This window comes from Physella acuta, unplaced genomic scaffold (genome assembly GCF_028476545.2).
Source record: "Physella acuta isolate Inbredline_101_S28 unplaced genomic scaffold, ASM2847654v3 ptg000488l, whole genome shotgun sequence".
Lineage (NCBI taxonomy): Eukaryota > Metazoa > Mollusca > Gastropoda > Physidae > Physella > Physella acuta.
In genome coordinates, this window is record NW_026732007.1 from 277,658 (window position 1) to 294,605 (window position 16,948).

The 16,948-nt window shown below is 35.3% G+C and overlaps 2 protein-coding genes across 2 annotated transcripts; both read right to left on the reverse strand.

Annotated features, from left to right (window-relative positions):
* Positions 1-9,094: 9,094 nt before the first annotated feature.
* On the reverse strand, positions 9,095-12,444 carry LOC131944313 (kelch-like protein 10). The gene is made up of 2 exons (XM_059304869.1): positions 11,524-12,444; positions 9,095-9,151 (listed from the first exon to the last, which is right to left on the reverse strand). Exons 1-2 carry the CDS (start codon positions 12,442-12,444, stop codon positions 9,095-9,097), a joined length of 978 nt encoding a protein of 325 aa, XP_059160852.1.
* A 3,090-nt stretch (positions 12,445-15,534) lies between these two features.
* On the reverse strand, positions 15,535-16,173 carry LOC131944314 (splicing factor 3A subunit 2-like; the record flags this gene model as incomplete). The annotated part of the gene is made up of 1 exon (XM_059304870.1): positions 15,535-16,173. A coding segment is annotated over one exon (639 nt), but the record flags the coding sequence as incomplete, so codon positions are not given.
* Positions 16,174-16,948: the final 775 nt, after the last annotated feature.

A 16,948-nucleotide genomic window follows, 5' to 3' on the forward strand; every position in this document is an offset into this window, starting at 1 on the left:
ACGATCATATTGTTTATGTTGCCATTACACGTAAAACTCAAATTGTTTTTGCTTTTTTTAAATGTTTATATAGTTACTGAAAATATTAAAATCATCCAATACATCCAATCTTTAGTAAAGTCCAAAAAAAACAATAGACAGACAGGATTTTATAACCATATTAATTGTAACTACGCCGTGCAATTTTTTAAAATTATTTAATGGGCCTCTCGAATACTTTCTCGCCCGCGTACATTAAATGTATTCACCTGGTGAAAAACCAAGCCTCCCCCATCATATGTAAGTCTACAGATTCCTATAAATAATTAAAACATTAAGTCATTTAAGATCTACGCTTCATTGCACCATACATTTGGTTCCTAAAAATATCTGCTTAGTCGCTATTATAAAAGGAAACGCACTCATTGTTTTTTAAATGAACGGATGGCACATTTTTAATGGTAACTATAAAACTATTTCTTATTTACATTACTTGGCTCTAAAATCTGTATACTTAAAATCTTTTAAAATGTGAAGGTCATAGAATCTATTTATGTTTAATATATCAGATAATAATAAAACTTAGCCCTACAGATTTATGATTTCTCAACCCTGTAATGGACAATACATGTTTAAAGTTTTTTTTCCCTTCATTATATCTGAAACCTCTGCTGAAATCTTGTTGTGATTACTAGCGTATGTATTTATATTTAGAACAGTCTGTGTTGTGTATATAGTGTATATAGTTTTTTACTGTACTGTAAGTTGTGTAATTCCGTTTTGTACCTGTTTTCTGTAAGGTGTGTGAGAATATGTGTTATTATCCCAGTTTAGTCCAGTTCTCCCAGAAAGCCAGTATGGGTTATTTCTGTACTGTTAGATAGCCACTGTATCTTAGCTTGTGTTCAACTCGTACAAGCGTAAGTATTTACACTATCAATAAACACAGACTATTCTAAATATAAATACACGAACCGACCCGCGGCGTATCATACGCCGCTATTTAGTTGTTTTATTTTCTACTTTTCAGTAATTCATAATTTGTGAATTCGACAGTACCAATGCTGCCACTGAAAATATTTGCTCTAAAACACTACCCCCCCCCCCCTTTCGCCTAACCCCGATCCTACACCCCCCCCCCCCCCCCCGTGAAAGCAGCCTCCTCTTAGTTACATCCTGTAAGTTTAAAATCGTTTCAAACTAAATTATCTGCCCCTAATAGCCGTCACTAAACCCGGCTCTACGATTTGTAAACATTTAATTTAGCGTGACCACAACTCACCAGACCATGTGAGGGTCGGGTGGGGGTGGTAGTGATAGTGATAGAAAGAAAGAGAGGGGACTGTAAGGAGGCGCTTGCAGCTTGTTTTCTAACGTCTCCCAGAAGAGAATTATATATATAGATAAACAAACAAAAATTCTGAAAAGACGTTCCAGATATAATTAAGTGGAAAGAAAGCTATAAACCTATATTGTCCATTACATGGTTGAGAAATCATAAAGCTGCAGGGCTAGGTTTTATTATTATCTCATATCTTAAACATAAATATTACCTTTACATTTTAGAATATTATAAGTGTAAAATTTTTAAAGCCAAATAATGTAAATAAATAATAGTTGAAGTTGCCTTAAAAACGTGCAATCCGTTCATTTAAAAAAATGTTTGCGTTGTCTTTCATAATCGCGACTAAGCTGACATTTTTAGAAACCAAATTCTTAGTGCGAAAAAGCGTAGATCTTAAATAACCTTGGTTTTTTAATTTTTTTTCATAGGAATCTGTAGACTTACATATGAGGGGGGAGGCTTGGTTTTTCACCAGGTGAAGCCATTTAATGGACGCGGGCGAGAAAGTATTCGAGAGGCCCATTAAATAATTTTAAAAGCATGCAAGACGTAGTTACAATTAATATGGTTATAAAATCCTGTCTGTCTGGGTTTTTTTTTTGGACTTTACTAAAGATTGGATGTATTGGTTGTTTTTAATTTTTTCGGTAACTATATAAACATTAAAAAAAAAGCAAAAACAATTTGGTTTTCACGTTTAATAGCGACATAAACAATATCATCCTGCTATTCGATAGTCTGCCATATTTTTACAAGCTTTTATTTAACTCACTTCCTCTGTCGTCGGTCGTCAGTTTGGTTCGAAACGCAGGAGTGAAAATTCGGACAGTTCTACTTGACCGATACGATTCAAAGTTGGCACGTGGGTCAAGACATGAAGACAATGCAATCTGAAACGAAATTTGACTTAATTGGATGCCTCAATAATTTTTTATGAATTAATTACAATTTCGACCGAATTAGTAGGCATGTCTATCCAACCACACCACACGCGTCATCACGTTCAATAGCTGCGCCATCAGGTTTAATAGCTGCGCCATCACGTTCAATAGGCGCAATGGTTTTTAGTCATGTAACACTATTGTAAATAAAACATGTAAATTAGGGTAAGCCGGGGTAATTCCATACACTACTTTTTTTTTAAATTGTAAAAAATCTAAAATTTACGCTACAACATTATAATATTGAGGGTGTAACTAGACATGCATTACTTATATGAAGGCAAACAAATATAGAGATATTTCACAAAATAAAATACAATTTTAATATATTTCACTTTTATTGTAAAAACATGGCAAATGGGGCAATTCCACACACATTATAAAAATTTTAAAATTCATGAATTTAAAAATTTGTAAGAAACATTTTTCTCCTTGGAAACAATTTTGCATGGTGGCAACCACTCTTCATCACTGGATGAAGAGAAAGCCTCAATTTCTTCCTCCTGAATTCTGCTCTCATCTGTCATAGGCCAAAGTTTTTCGTTTATAATTGACGACCATTCTAAAATAAAAACAAAATTAAATGTTAAAAAGTGTAATTACTAATGTGTGTATGGGGATGTTTAGCTCTAAATAGCATAAATTATAATAAATAATATAGGTACAGTAAAAATAATAATATATAAAGAAATAAAAGAAGTCTGTGGCAATTTCACTTAACTTTAATAGCAGAGTTTTTTAAAAATAAATAGTACTAGATATAGTACTATTTAAGTATTTTTTAAGATTAAATCATGAGTTGTGAATTACAGAATTAGCCACAACCAATTTAAATGGTTTAAAATAATAGCTAAACCCTCTAAAGAGTATAAAAAGCAACATGGGACATTCCAAACTATAGTGTATGGAATTGCCCCATACCATGTGTGTGGAATTGCCCCACACCTACTATTGAAAAAAATATGCTTTCCTGTTCTAAATTAAAGGCTGAATCTAGCATTATTAACTGTTACTATTAACAAAAACTAGAATACCCGTCATCCGTTGGATAACTGTGGGTTTCGGGGGTCATCCATCAAAAAACATCACGTCTGTCACTCAGAGGCATAGCGACCCTTCCCGGCGCCCGGGGACAAACTTTTCGATTTGAACCCCCCCCCCCGCAAGATTTCGATTTGCAACCCCCCCCCCCTCAAACTTTTGATGTGCACCCCCCCCCCCCCCCATTCAAACCCCCCTCAACCTATCAATTTATTTTTCCAATCCATTTTGGCGCCCCAACATATGTCCCCCCGCCCCCCTTCCTCCCTCCACCTCCCCCCGCCTCCCCTCCCCCCCCCCCCGCCTCCCCTCCCCCCCCCCCGCCTCCCCTCCTCCTCCCGCCCCCCCCCCCCTCCTCGCTACGCTACTGCAGTGTCACTTATCGTCACAAAAAACAGACCCCACATTCCAAAATATGTTTTTTATCTTTTAAAAACACCGAAAACACCGATTTCGGACTATCCCTTCATATACTGACGTAACATGTGATCTACTCAACTCTACTTCACCTGCCCAGTGTCCCGCCAAGTCTCAGACAACATGTTTTTATCGTTTAAAAAACGATTCCAGCCGAGCATGTCTCTGACCACACTATCCTTTCATATGCTTAGGACAAAGAAACAGATGAACTCTAATTCACCTGCCCTGTATCCTTCCAAGTTCAGATAGGCAATATTATCATTCACATCTAAAAAAAAAATTGAAAAAAAAATATCATAGACATATTGGTCTAGAACCTGTGCCACCCGCATGAGAGCCGGCTACGCTACCATCTTAGCTATTTACTCGTGACGACTCAAGTGAATTTTTATACTATATTTTAAGTCTCCTTTTGCAACTTGATTTACGCACATAGATCTAAGTCTATTAGTAGTAACTTTCAAATTAAATTTTATCTTAAATTAGCCTTTTCTTTATAGTAATTTAAATAGTAGTCTATAATTTATTTTCTGCTTTTTAGTGCATTAGTACATAAAAGCTTGTTATTAAAACGTTTTTTTAATTAATTTTTTTTATTGTACACATTGTAAGCGAAAAAAAAAAGTAGGAAAACTGGGTAATGTGGTTTGAATTTGCAATGTTATTTAAAAATTATATCTAATTTTTTTGTAAACAAATAGTTATCGATCACGGAGTTCCTGTATAGCCAATCAATATTTGTCTTACGAAAGTGAAACGTCCGGTTAAATTTACTTTTTATGAAAATAAATAGAAATGTAGTCTTCAACTCAACAATTTTTTTTTCAAGTTCTCTTGAGTTTCAAATTTTATTGCATTGATTCTAAAAATGAAAATTTTCTGGATTAATTTTAGGCTTCCGTTTTTATTTGTTATTATTTTTATGGTTGCTTTGTTTGCTAAATCTAAAAAGCACGTTTTTATTCCATGTCAACAACATGAAGGAAGGATTCTCGTCAACTCGCTCGCCTCCATTAAGGTCCTCAACACATTTAAGAAATTCGTTTGGACTTCGCTTTGCTAATAGACATCGTTGTCTGATTATTAGACGTCAAGGATGGTACATTAGAAAATGCGCAATTTAAAAACTATTCAATGGAAAATACGCAAATACTAACTAATTATACTAATACACTTTAATTTTGCCATATTTCGTTCTAATATGTTTTTGTTATGCTACAGTATACATGTGGTGACTGTTTTTTTTAAATGTAAAATTTAAGAAAACCAAAATGTCCTTGCAACTTTTTGTGCGCATTTTCCGTTGCGCATTTTTCCATTGTGCATCAATCATCTTACTGTACAGGACACAATGGAGATATAATGTAGTAGAAATATTGTGCTTTTATATTATTGTTTGTATGCTTTAGTTCCATGTTACGTCAAATATATGCGTTTTGATCAGATTTATATCTGTTAAGAAATTTGTAAAAAAAAAACCCTATAAAAATATATATTTGACATTAGGTGTTGATTTGAGAATGATAGATTAATGACGGCCAACACAATTAATTTGACGCGATTTTATAATCTGTATAAATGACCAACTCAACTTAATATGCATTTTAAAACTTTTATAATAGTTTTCTTTTTGCTTTTAGAATATCGATGCGGTAACGCTTTATAGTCTTTCTTTATTATTGTTATATCCTCATTCATACTAATATATTTCGCATTGCAATTAAACAGATAAAAGTGCTAAATAAACAAGTGATCAGTTAGACACCAACATACTTTTAAAAAATTCATAAAAAACGTTTTAATAACAAGTTTTTATGTAATGATGCTTTTCTTTATAGTAATTTAAATAGTAGTGTATAATTTATTTTCTACTTTTTAGTGCATCATTACATAAAAGCTTGTTATTAAAACGTTTTTTATGAATTTTTTTTTCAGTACTTTACATGTTTTATTTGCAATAGTGTTACAAGACTTAAAACCATTGCTTGTCTATTGAACGTGATAGCGCAGCTATTAAACCTGATTGAACGTGATGACGTATGTGGTGTGGTTGGATAGACATGCCTACTAATTCGGTCCAAATTTTAATTAATTCATAAAAAATTAATTAGGCATCCAATTAAGTCAAATTTAGATTCAGATTGCATTGTTTTCATGTCTTGACCCACGTGCCAACTGTGAATCGTATCGGTCAAGTAGAACTGTCCGAATTTTCACTCCTGCGTTTCCATCTAGACTGACGACAGACTGTCGCCAGAATATCAACAGACTGTCGACAGAGGAAGTGAGTTAAATAAAAGCTTTTAAAAAAATTCATAAAAAACGTTTTAATAACAAGCTTTTATGTAATGATGCACTAAAAAGTAGAAAATAAATTATAGACTACTATTTAAATAACTATAAAGAAAAGCGTGGGTCACTTTAGTATCTATTGGATACCTTTACTAATGTTAAGGAAGACACCCACGCTTTTCTTTATAGTTATTTAAATAGTAGTCTATAATTTATTTTCTACTTTTTAGTGCATCATTACATAAAAGCTTGTTATTAAAACGTTTTTTATGAATTTTTTTTCAGTACTTTACATGTTTTATCTACAATAGAGTTACATGACTAAAAACCATTGCGCGCCTACTGAATATCACGTTCAGTAGGCGCGCAATGGTTTTTGAACGCAGCCATTACGTGGTCGTGATGGCGCAGCTATTGATGACGCGTGTGGTGTGGTTGGCTAGACATGCCTACTAATTCGGTCCAAATTTTAATTAATTCATAAAAAATCAATTAGGCATCAAATTAAGTCAAATTTAGTTTCAGATTGCATTGTCTTCATGTCTTGACCCACGTGCCAACTTTGAATCGTGTCGGTCAAGTAGAACTGTTCGAATTTTCACTCCTGCGTTTCCGTCAAGACAGACAGACAGAGGAAGTGAGTTAAATAAAAGCTTGTAAAAAAAATTCATAAAAAACGTTTTAATAACAAGCTTTTATGTAATGATGCACTAAAAAGTAGAAAATAAATTATAGACTACTATTTAAATAACTATAAAGAAAAGCGTGGGTCACTTTAGTATCTATTGGATACCTTTACTAATGTTAAGGAAGACACCCACGCTTTTCTTTATAGTTATTTAAATAGTAGTCTATAATTTATTTTCTACTTTTTAGTGCATCATTACATAAAAGCTTGTTATTAAAACGTTTTTTATGAATTTTTTTTCAGTACTTTACATGTTTTATCTACAATAGAGTTACATGACTAAAAACCGTTGCGCGCCTACTGAATATCGCGTTCAGTAGGCGCGCAATGGTTTTTGAACGCAGCCATTACGTGGTCGTGATGGCGCAGCTATTGATGACGCGTGTGGTGTGGTTGGCTAGACATGCCTACTAATTCGGTCCAAATTTTAATTAATTCATAAAAAATTAATTAGGCATCCAATTAAGTCAAATTTAGATTCAGATTGCATTGTCTTCATGTCTTGACCCACGTGCCAACTGTGAATCGTATCGGTCAAGTAGAACTGTCCGAATTTTCACTCCTGCGTTTCCGTCTAGACAGACTGACGACTGTCGACAGAGGAAGTGAGTTAAATAAAAGCTTGTAAAAATGGTACAATTTTCAGGTGTTAATAACTGTACCAGGATTTGTCGAGTGTGTGTGGGGTTGTAGATATTTCATATTAATATTTTTCACGTAAAATTTGTTTGTAAGTTTTATTTAAAGGCCAGTGCAGGGCATGTTTGTGCCGGCTAGTTAATAAGAAAAAAATCATAACTAACCATCGTCACTAAACGAATTTGATAATGTAGAAATGTAGAAATACTTAAATTTCACGATTCACGTCTGAATGTGAAATTAAATTAAAGTTACATTCAACATTATTAAGTCCCATTTTCCCTACATGATTGACTATTCGATTTTAGTTACAGTTTCTTAAACCCAATCTAAACGTTTCAATAGCTTCATGTGCCCATATAATGCATTTTCTTCAATAGCTTTATGCATAGGGAACTATTAACGTCCACTGGCACATCAATGAAGAATTTTCCTTCCTTTTACATAACACACCCAGGCGTCGAAGTATGTCGAAGTTAAACTCAGGATTTCCGGTGGCTTTTAAATTCAGTGCCGTCAAACACGATGGTGAAGTAACATGATGCGGCCTTCGTTTTAGGCGTACAATCCATGTTTAGGCTTTAATGATGCATGCGATTAAGATATCCTTTGTGTCGTTGTGTGGATCTCTTAGTATAAAAATGTTTTGATAATCTCTTAGTTTACATCTGGACATAAAAGTTTTTTAAGGTGCAGTGAAGGCATGACGTTGAGGTAAGAAGGTAGAACTCACGACTGCTAATTCAAATGTTTCGAGCTCGAATCCCTAGATTATCTGTACTATGTCAGTGAGCACCCAGCTCTGATAAAAACCTGACTTACGTAAAGATAAGAAAAGATGATTGGATTTAATGCTAACCACAAGAATTACTCAAAGGTCACATCATCTTTGACCGCCAGCTTATAAACGTAACTTTACTACTAAAAAGTGATAGATTAATCATGTGTCTTTAAGTATCGTTGTGAATAATGTCAACGCAAGGATTAGGACTAAATGAACCATTTATCTATGTTTCCGATTTACTCTGCGTTGCGTAATAGCATAATATAGTTGGAGAAGAAGTTTTTATAATGTTCTTATCGTGATAAATTTAGTCTCACCGATAGTATTAGATTTTAATTCTACTTAATGTCTATGGTTACTAAAATATCTCGGTTAGATTAGTCTTTGAGGTTACTATCAAAGTTATGTTTAGGTTTTGGATTGAAGTTATCTGTCTGTATTTATTATTATTTACATATAGTTAATTTTTGATTGTGCAGTTAAATTTCTATACGGCTAATGAAGTCCTGTGTATCTTTTTCTTGTCAACTGCATATGAAAGTATAATGCGATCAGCAGTACTCTTAACAGACTTTTATGTCACTTACGTGAGACTGTCACATATCAAAGCTGGGTGAACTTAGGGACTTTCTATTGTTAGGCACCCATTAGAGCTGAGTGAACTCAGGGGACGTAAACAAACCTGATGAACTCTACGTTATCTGCCCGATCTATGTATTGGACACAAACAGCTAAAGATAATGATGAATCTGGCGCTTAACCACCCAACCACACAGCCCCATTATTTAAGCGTATTATTAAAAATGTTAAGACAACATTGAGACTGCACACATATGCAACCATTAAGTGAGAACGAAAGGACTCAACCATAGAGCGATACTGAAACGACGTTTCTGATATAAATAAGTTCTTAAAAAGCTATAAATAAAGACGGTCCATCACAGAAATGAGAAATCCAAAGGATGTTAGGTGTAAGGCTTGGGTTTATCATTATCTGATATATCATTCAACGTTACTATTACCTTTAGACATTAAAAACATTTATAAACAGAAAACTTCACAATTTCCGAGCCAAATAATGTAAGTAAATATCACTTTCGAAACAACAATGAAAATGCCCCATCCGTTAATTAAAAAAAATAATTGCGTATGATTATTTATAACCGCGACTATGCAGACGTTTTTAGGAACCAAATTCTTGATGCGAAGAAGCGTAAATCTTGAATGTCTTGATGTTTAATCTTTTTTACAAGAAGCTGTAAACTTACAAACGGGAAGGGGGGGAATGGCGCTGCCCTTTACCATGTGAAGCCATTTTGTTAAGGTACTCGTTAAGATATTTAGGATATTCGTTTGAGCGAAGCTTTGCAAATAATACATAGTTGAATGAGGTTCAAATCATAGTTATGAAAACTATTTTTTGAACCAGATCATGCTAAATAAAATAGTTCACTGATATTCATGTAAAAATTTAGGGATTAAAAAAAAATTGGTAAAAATAAGATTAGGGTCTAGGGGTCAGTTGAATTAGTTTCCATTTAGTATGTTAATGCTAAACTAAAGAATTACTTTAAAAGTAGGTAAATAATGAAATACCGACGCCGATACAGTTGTAATAGAATCGTTTTTATTTCTGGTATTGACTCTATTTAAATCTAGAGACACTTACACATCAAATAATTGGCTGCGTTTAAAAAGTCACCTACGCTAGACTGAAAGGTTTGAGAATCTAGGAGCAAGATAAATGCGGGTAATATTTTTTTATACAGGTGGTGGGATAAAGGCAGTGTAGGTGGTAGCTGTTGGGGTTTGGCTCTGGGGTTAAAGAATTTTGGAGTTAAACCTGAGGGGGGGGGGGTGAAGCTGTTGAGATTGTAGCTGTTGGGGTAAAGGCTGTTTGGGTAAAAGGTGGTGGAGGTGACAGCTTTTGCTGTTAATGCTTTTATAGTATTGTGTTTAACGCAGTATAGAAATCAACAAGGGAAGGCAATACATGCACTCTTGTCACATTACAAATTAATTTAAAAAATAAAATAAAAATCTCATTGTAGGGTAATATGGTGTAAAATCAAAAACAGTTAAAGTTAATCAGACATTTAATTTTTTTTTCATTTGAATGACCGACAGCGTCAATATGATAATTATTATAAAATACACAGGATAATGTATAATTTGTGATTTAAATTCACGTAAAAAAATTAAAATAGAAACAGCTGGTAATCTGTGTGATGGAATTTGTTAAAGGTAATTAATCACAATCTTTTTTTTTTGCATTTTATGTTTGACTATTTACGATGGTTTTTATTGGCTGACGACTTTTATTCAAAAGAATGGTGACATTAAAAGCACTGCCAAAACCTCACACAAACCAAGACAAGGAAGCTATCACAGGAACCATATTTGATGTCCACATCATCTCCGTAGAATCGACGACATTGATCTTGTCAAATAGTCCCGGCACTGACGACAAAATTGTCAAATTTGGTACACGGTTTGCTCTACAAAACAAAGTCAGCTCGTTTTTATAGCACACAGCTCCGTTTAAAAACAATTCAAAAGCATTCCAAAGTTGAACCACCGGTATGAAGTTGACTGCGTTGTCAGAATCTCTCTTGACCGAAATTAAAACTCCGCTTGAGAATAAAATAAAAGTTTCTTTGTTTTTGTGTATGGCCACAGACATATGACATTGTCTTCCGAGAAATTGTGTTTCAATTGCTGTTTGGGACTTAGTTTCCACGTTGTAAGTGTAGACTGGTAAATAGTTAAGAGGATTAATGTAATGATCTTCGAAATCAATCCACAAAATATCGTTTTCAAAAACATAGGATGAAAAAATATCGATACCGAAGTCTAATATGATTGTCTTGAATAAATCGGGCTCAAATATGCGACTTCTGGTTACAGCATAGCGATCGTTTGTTTTGACGCAAAAAATTTTGTTCTTTACAATAAATAAATATAAGGGCAATCTGTGTTGACCGCACATTTCATGCAATTTTACTAACTTGTTATTTTCGTCTAACAAAAGGACAGTCGCAAGGCGGCATTTATGATTGGCGAAAGGACAATTTCTTAAGTACTTTTCACATAAGAAGCAAAGTGTCGACCCCAGCGATACTACAGACACCACCTTTCCGTATCGTCCCTTGAAATTCTCTAGCTTAAGTTTACTGAAAGTCCTGCTCTCCAAATCGTAGAGGCGCAGAACGAAATCCATTCCAACAAACGCCAAGGCATTTCTCTTTCCGCTGTTAGGTCGAAGAGGTGTCAATGTGGCGCTCTCTAAAGGATACACCCCACACTTGTATTTTAGGGCTTCTTGTATTCCGTGATAGGTATCTGGACATTCGATTATATAGGAGTTTGTGAGTAAACTCCTTAGGTAACTGACTGTAGCTAAAGTAAGTTTGGCACTAGACATGAGTTTGGAGAGATAATTCGCCCGTTCGCCTGTCCGGCTACATTTTGTGACGTCATCATTGTGATCCTCATTCTCGACGTCATCGTGCTGGCCTTGTTTTCTGAAGTTAATTCCAGGCTTGTCCGTTGCTACGGTTCCTGAGTCATAATTCTGACCAACTTTTATGACACTACCAATCTGACAAGAATTTGTGACGTCACAAGAGTGTCCCTCACTGTTCTGTAGTTCGATATCTTTACACGTGGCTCCCGTAACGCTACGGTCAGGTGACAAACAAGCACATGTTCTGCATTTTCCGTTTGAAACCCAGATTAAAATAGACTCCAGAACTGAGTCCTCTGTCGTCACATTCAACTCCTCACCTTCGATACAAGAAAGCACTAATTCAAAAGGCATATTCAGAAACTCGTTCATCCTAAAAACATGCTCGTAATTTTGTTTCATGAACATTACCGAGCCGTCTTTGACGTTGTTGGAATTGAAATCGACAGCCTTTAAATAAAAGTGCCATAGATTATCAATTGATAAATTATCGATGACAAAATGTTCTATTTCTTTAAGATATATTGCTATATCCAGACGATTGGCTGCCTCCCAGATGTCATCAATGTTATCAGCCGTCAGACCATGGACACGCTGGTGGATAAAATTTAAAACAACAGCGAAAGTCTCACTTGTCATACCCTGTAGCTCCACCCTCCCTTCTTTTGTCTCCCTCATGTTGCTTCTAAACAAGGCGTCGAAGTAATTTGAAGCTGAACTCAGGATTTCCCGGTGGCTTTTAAATTCAGTGCCGTCAACCACGACAGTAAAGTCACATGATGCGGCGTCTTGCGTAGTAGACTTTTTAAAGCTTGATTGATGTCTGCGAGGTAATTTTCTTCCTGTCATCGTGTGGATCACTCTGTATAAAAATAGATCAATGCTCTTTATCTGAACAATCTAGAAGTAAAAGTGATAGGTTAGGTTTGTGGTTAAGTGAAATTGCGGTTTGTGTTTGTCTTAGATTTACGAATGCTTAGGTTAAACCTTCATCTTAAGATTGGAGTTAAGGTAAGATATATGTCTGGCGTTGCAGTCAGGATTCTTGTACTTTTAGGAGAGGGTAATTTCTATATAGGATATTGACAGAGGATAATTTACAGGAGGTAATTGCTCCGATGGTAAAATCAAGAAGGGGGGAGAAATGATCGGGTGTAATTGTCAAGTGGGGAGTCCTAGACCCGATTATTCATATGTGGAGAAGTTGTGACGACACAATAATGGCCGACAAGTCGTGTCTATTGCCTACCCATTACACATGTGTTACCACTGACATGTGGCAGTAAATTCAATCGAAGCTAGTAATGTGACAGAAAGTGACAATCAAAATAATATTGACTTGCAATTTTACGATTTATGTTTTACAAAGCTACAAAAATGTTTCGTGTAACCCTATTTTTAAACAATTTTATTTAAATTTGTTAAGCAATAAATAAAGATACAGATACTACCAAGCTTGTTAACTTATCAGACATATTTTTACTTTCTCGTATATACGAAGTATAGAGAAAGTATTGTAATCGTGCACAAAAATAACATGAAATTTTGACAGTTTTCACCGTTTTACTCCTCAGTCCTTCATCACATCTGGAGTATAGAGGACTTATTTTAATCGGGCAAAAATTATCAATCCAGATTTATCAAAATTAAGAGGCTTTATGCGTAATCGAGTCTGAAAAACTGGGCTTTGCAATTCTGTCCGTATTCTGTGTGTCTGTGTGTCCGTGTGTAAACACGATAACTTGAGTACCGTTACAGCTAGGTTGATGACATTTAATATATAAGTATTTTATCAAACTCGTAGATCCCTATCAACTTTTGAGCGATTTCCGATAACCGGAAGTGGTACTTTTTCTACTTTGAATTTTTCAAAAGCCTATACCTTGAGTACTATTTTAGATAGATAAATGAAATTTCACATGTAAGTATGAGATCTAATTCTCTACCCTCTGTCAATTTCCGTTGACCGGAAGTAGTAATTTACGCTACTTCCGATTTCTCAAAAAACTAATGTAAATTTATAAAGTACTAATAATATTGCGTACTATTATACGCGTTTTTATTCGGCGTTTGCTTGGTGCGCAATATTTTTTTATGAGATTCTATTCTATTTTTAAAAGTTTAAGTATTTAAAATGGATTAAAAATCATAACTATATCCCCAGTTACCATCCCCTGTTGTTTTATATAAGAATATTCGAGAAAGTTTAGGGGAGATCATCAACCTAGCTGTAACGGTACTCAAGTTATCGTGTTTACACACGGACAGACAGACACACAGACACACACACACACAGACATACGGACAAGATTGCAAAATTATGTTTTTCCGTATCAGTGAGGTGTAAAACGTCGAGATTTGTAAAAATCTCGATTTTTTTTTTTTGCACGATTACAATACTTTCTCTATACTACGTATATACGAGAAAGTAAAAACGTTTTAGTAACAAGCTTTTATGTAATGATGCACTAAAAAGTAGAAAATAAATTATAGACTACTATTTAAATAACTATAAAGAAAAGCGTGGGTGTCTTCCTTAACATTAGTAAAGGTATCCAATAGATACTAAAGTGACCCACGCTTTTCTTTATAGTTATTTAAATAGTAGTCTATAATTTATTTTCTACTTTTTAGTGCATCATTGCATAAAAGCTTGTTATTAAAACGTTTTTTATGAATTTTTTTTATATCAAATCTTGCTGTAAAATACTGCTGTTTAAATGGACTTTTATGTCTATATTATTCATATATAAAATATTTAGACATTGAGTATAATCAGTAATCAATCAGTATTGTGATTTATGCAAATATATCAAAACACACTCTTGTATTTAAGCAATACTAATCAGTCACCTTTCTTTCACATTACTAGCTTCACCTATTGTTGTAGTTACGACAAAAGATTAACCAGACTGAATTGAAGGCGCGGAACATATGAAAATTCAGAGGCAAAAATGAATTATCAGCAGGGATATGAAATGCTGCTGATGTAGACCTAGCTAGGCTATGTTCCTAAACAACGTCTGCAATTGCTTTAGAATACTTACAGAATAAATAAATGTTACCTTTTATACTATCTAAAAGATCTCTTTTGTAAGAACACATGGGTAAAACGACAACATTACAACAGACGAACCAGTGACTATTTTATCAAGAATTTCAGATTTTCGAGGCTAATCAATTAGAGAAACAGCCGTGTCTAATTAACTCTTGGGTCGATCACATCCGTTCATTTGAAAGCAGTTCCGCTGTAAGCGCGACTAAAACAAATATTGTTGCATACAAATATTGATGCGCAGCAGCTTAAAAAAATAGTTCACTTTATAGAGCTTAACGATTCATGTTGTAAGTGAAGTAGCATTCACCTTTGTGACCGGGTCGTATAAAGAGTGTGGACCGCACTATGCCCATCGGCAATTACTTTTCGCTAACGTAAATTAACAACTCAAAAGGCTGATTGGGCTCATGGTCGTTATACTACTTGAACGGGATTCGAACTAGAGACTTTAGCAGATAACGCTTTACCGCTAAGCCATTCAGTCCCATGCAGTAGCTTTGGTCTTCATAATATTTCTAGAAAGTTTTATTTGCAAGACCCGTATCATGTGGGAAATGAAGTAGAGTTCACGTGTTTCTGTGACATCTGCGTACAAAGAGATAGTGTGGCCAGCACTATGTGCCCAGCCGACTTTTCTTTCTCAAGCACTAGTTAGGTACCCATCATATCTGGGTGAAGTCAGGGAAGTTCTTCTAACTTAAACCTGGATTTGAACTCGTGATTTTAGCGGTCTAGCGTTCTATCGCTAGGCCACACTACTGTTATTTCTCAGAGAAAGTAAAACTATTTTTACCAAGGTGTATTTTTTAGCGCAATTTCCATACTGGCAATTGCGTTTAATAATGCCTCATTTCTGGATGGATGGATGGACGGATAGATGGATGGATGGATGGATGGATGGATGGATGGATGGATGGATGGATGGATGGATGGATGGATGGATGGATGGATGGATGGATGGATGGATGGATGGATGGATGGATGGATGGATGGATGGATGGATGGATGGATGGATGGATGGATGGATGAATGGATGGATGGATGGATGGATGGATGGATGGATGGATAGATGGATGGATGGTTGGATGGATGGATGGATGGATGGATGGATGGATGGATGGATGGATGGATGGATGGATGGATGGTGGGTGGGTGGATGGATGGATGGATTGATGGATGGATGGATGGATGGATGGATGGATGGATGGATGGATGGATGGATGGGTGGATGGATGGATGGATGGATGGATGGATGGATGGATGGATGGATGGATGGATGGATGGATGGATGGATGGATGGATGGATGGATGGATGGATGGATGGATGGATGGATGGATGGATGGATGGATGGATGGATGGATGGATGGATGGATGGATGGATGGATGGATGGATGGATGGATGGATGGATGGATGGATGGATGGATGGATGGATGGATGGATGGATGGATGGATGGATGGATGGATGGATGGATGGATGGATGGATGGATGGATGGATGGATGGATGGATGGATGGATGGATGGATGTGTGTCCGCAGCTTAAAGTCGTATCTCCTCCTCAACGAAGAAATATTGAGGACTAGTTTCAAAGCAAATATGTTAAGCAAGTTCCAAGGATGATTGTGGGCCAAAAAAATTCCCGGAATTCCTTCCTGAATTTCCCGGAAAAGCCAAAAAAACTCGAAAACATGCAGTTTTTTTGACCATATCTCGGCAACCAGACCACTTAGCGACTTGAAACATTTACCAATCGATTCCTGCCATAATTTAGAACAATATTGCCGAAGAAAGTTTTCACAAAATATCCTGAGCATCTTGTACTCCTAGGATGATATTTACTACATGTTTAAACTTAGCATCGTGTAGGCCTACTCGTTAAAAATAAAACTATTTCCGTTGATATAGGTTAATATAGTTGTCTTTTTTTTTTTCTATTTTGTTTTGAATTATTAAAACTACTTGTGTTGCATTATTTATTTGCTGAATATATGATTTATCTCGATTTAAAATTGTTATGGATAACATAAGGAAATTGCGCTTAAATTGTCACTAGACTTTTTATTAACTTAATATGTCTACTTTGGCGACGTTTTAAATTAGGACACCTTGGGAACAGAGTTTAAGTTAGTTAGGCATATGAATATATAGAAAATATATACTTTTACCAATGTCCGCCCCACCTGGAAATTTAGTCAAATTCCTCCCCCCCCCCCCCCCTCCCCCCAAAAAATACATATTTAAGTCAGAAATGTTGACATTTAAAGATCTATTGTTTCTGAAACTACATTCATTTCT

Coding starts and splice junctions, on each gene's coding strand:
- LOC131944313 (XM_059304869.1), bottom strand. CDS start 12,444: ATGACAGGAAGAAAATTACCTCGCAGACATCAATCAAGCTTTAAAAAG. Junction 9,152..11,523: donor CCAAACTTACTTTAGCTACA/GTCAGTTACCTA, acceptor TAATGTCTAAAG/GTAATAGTAACGTTGAATGA.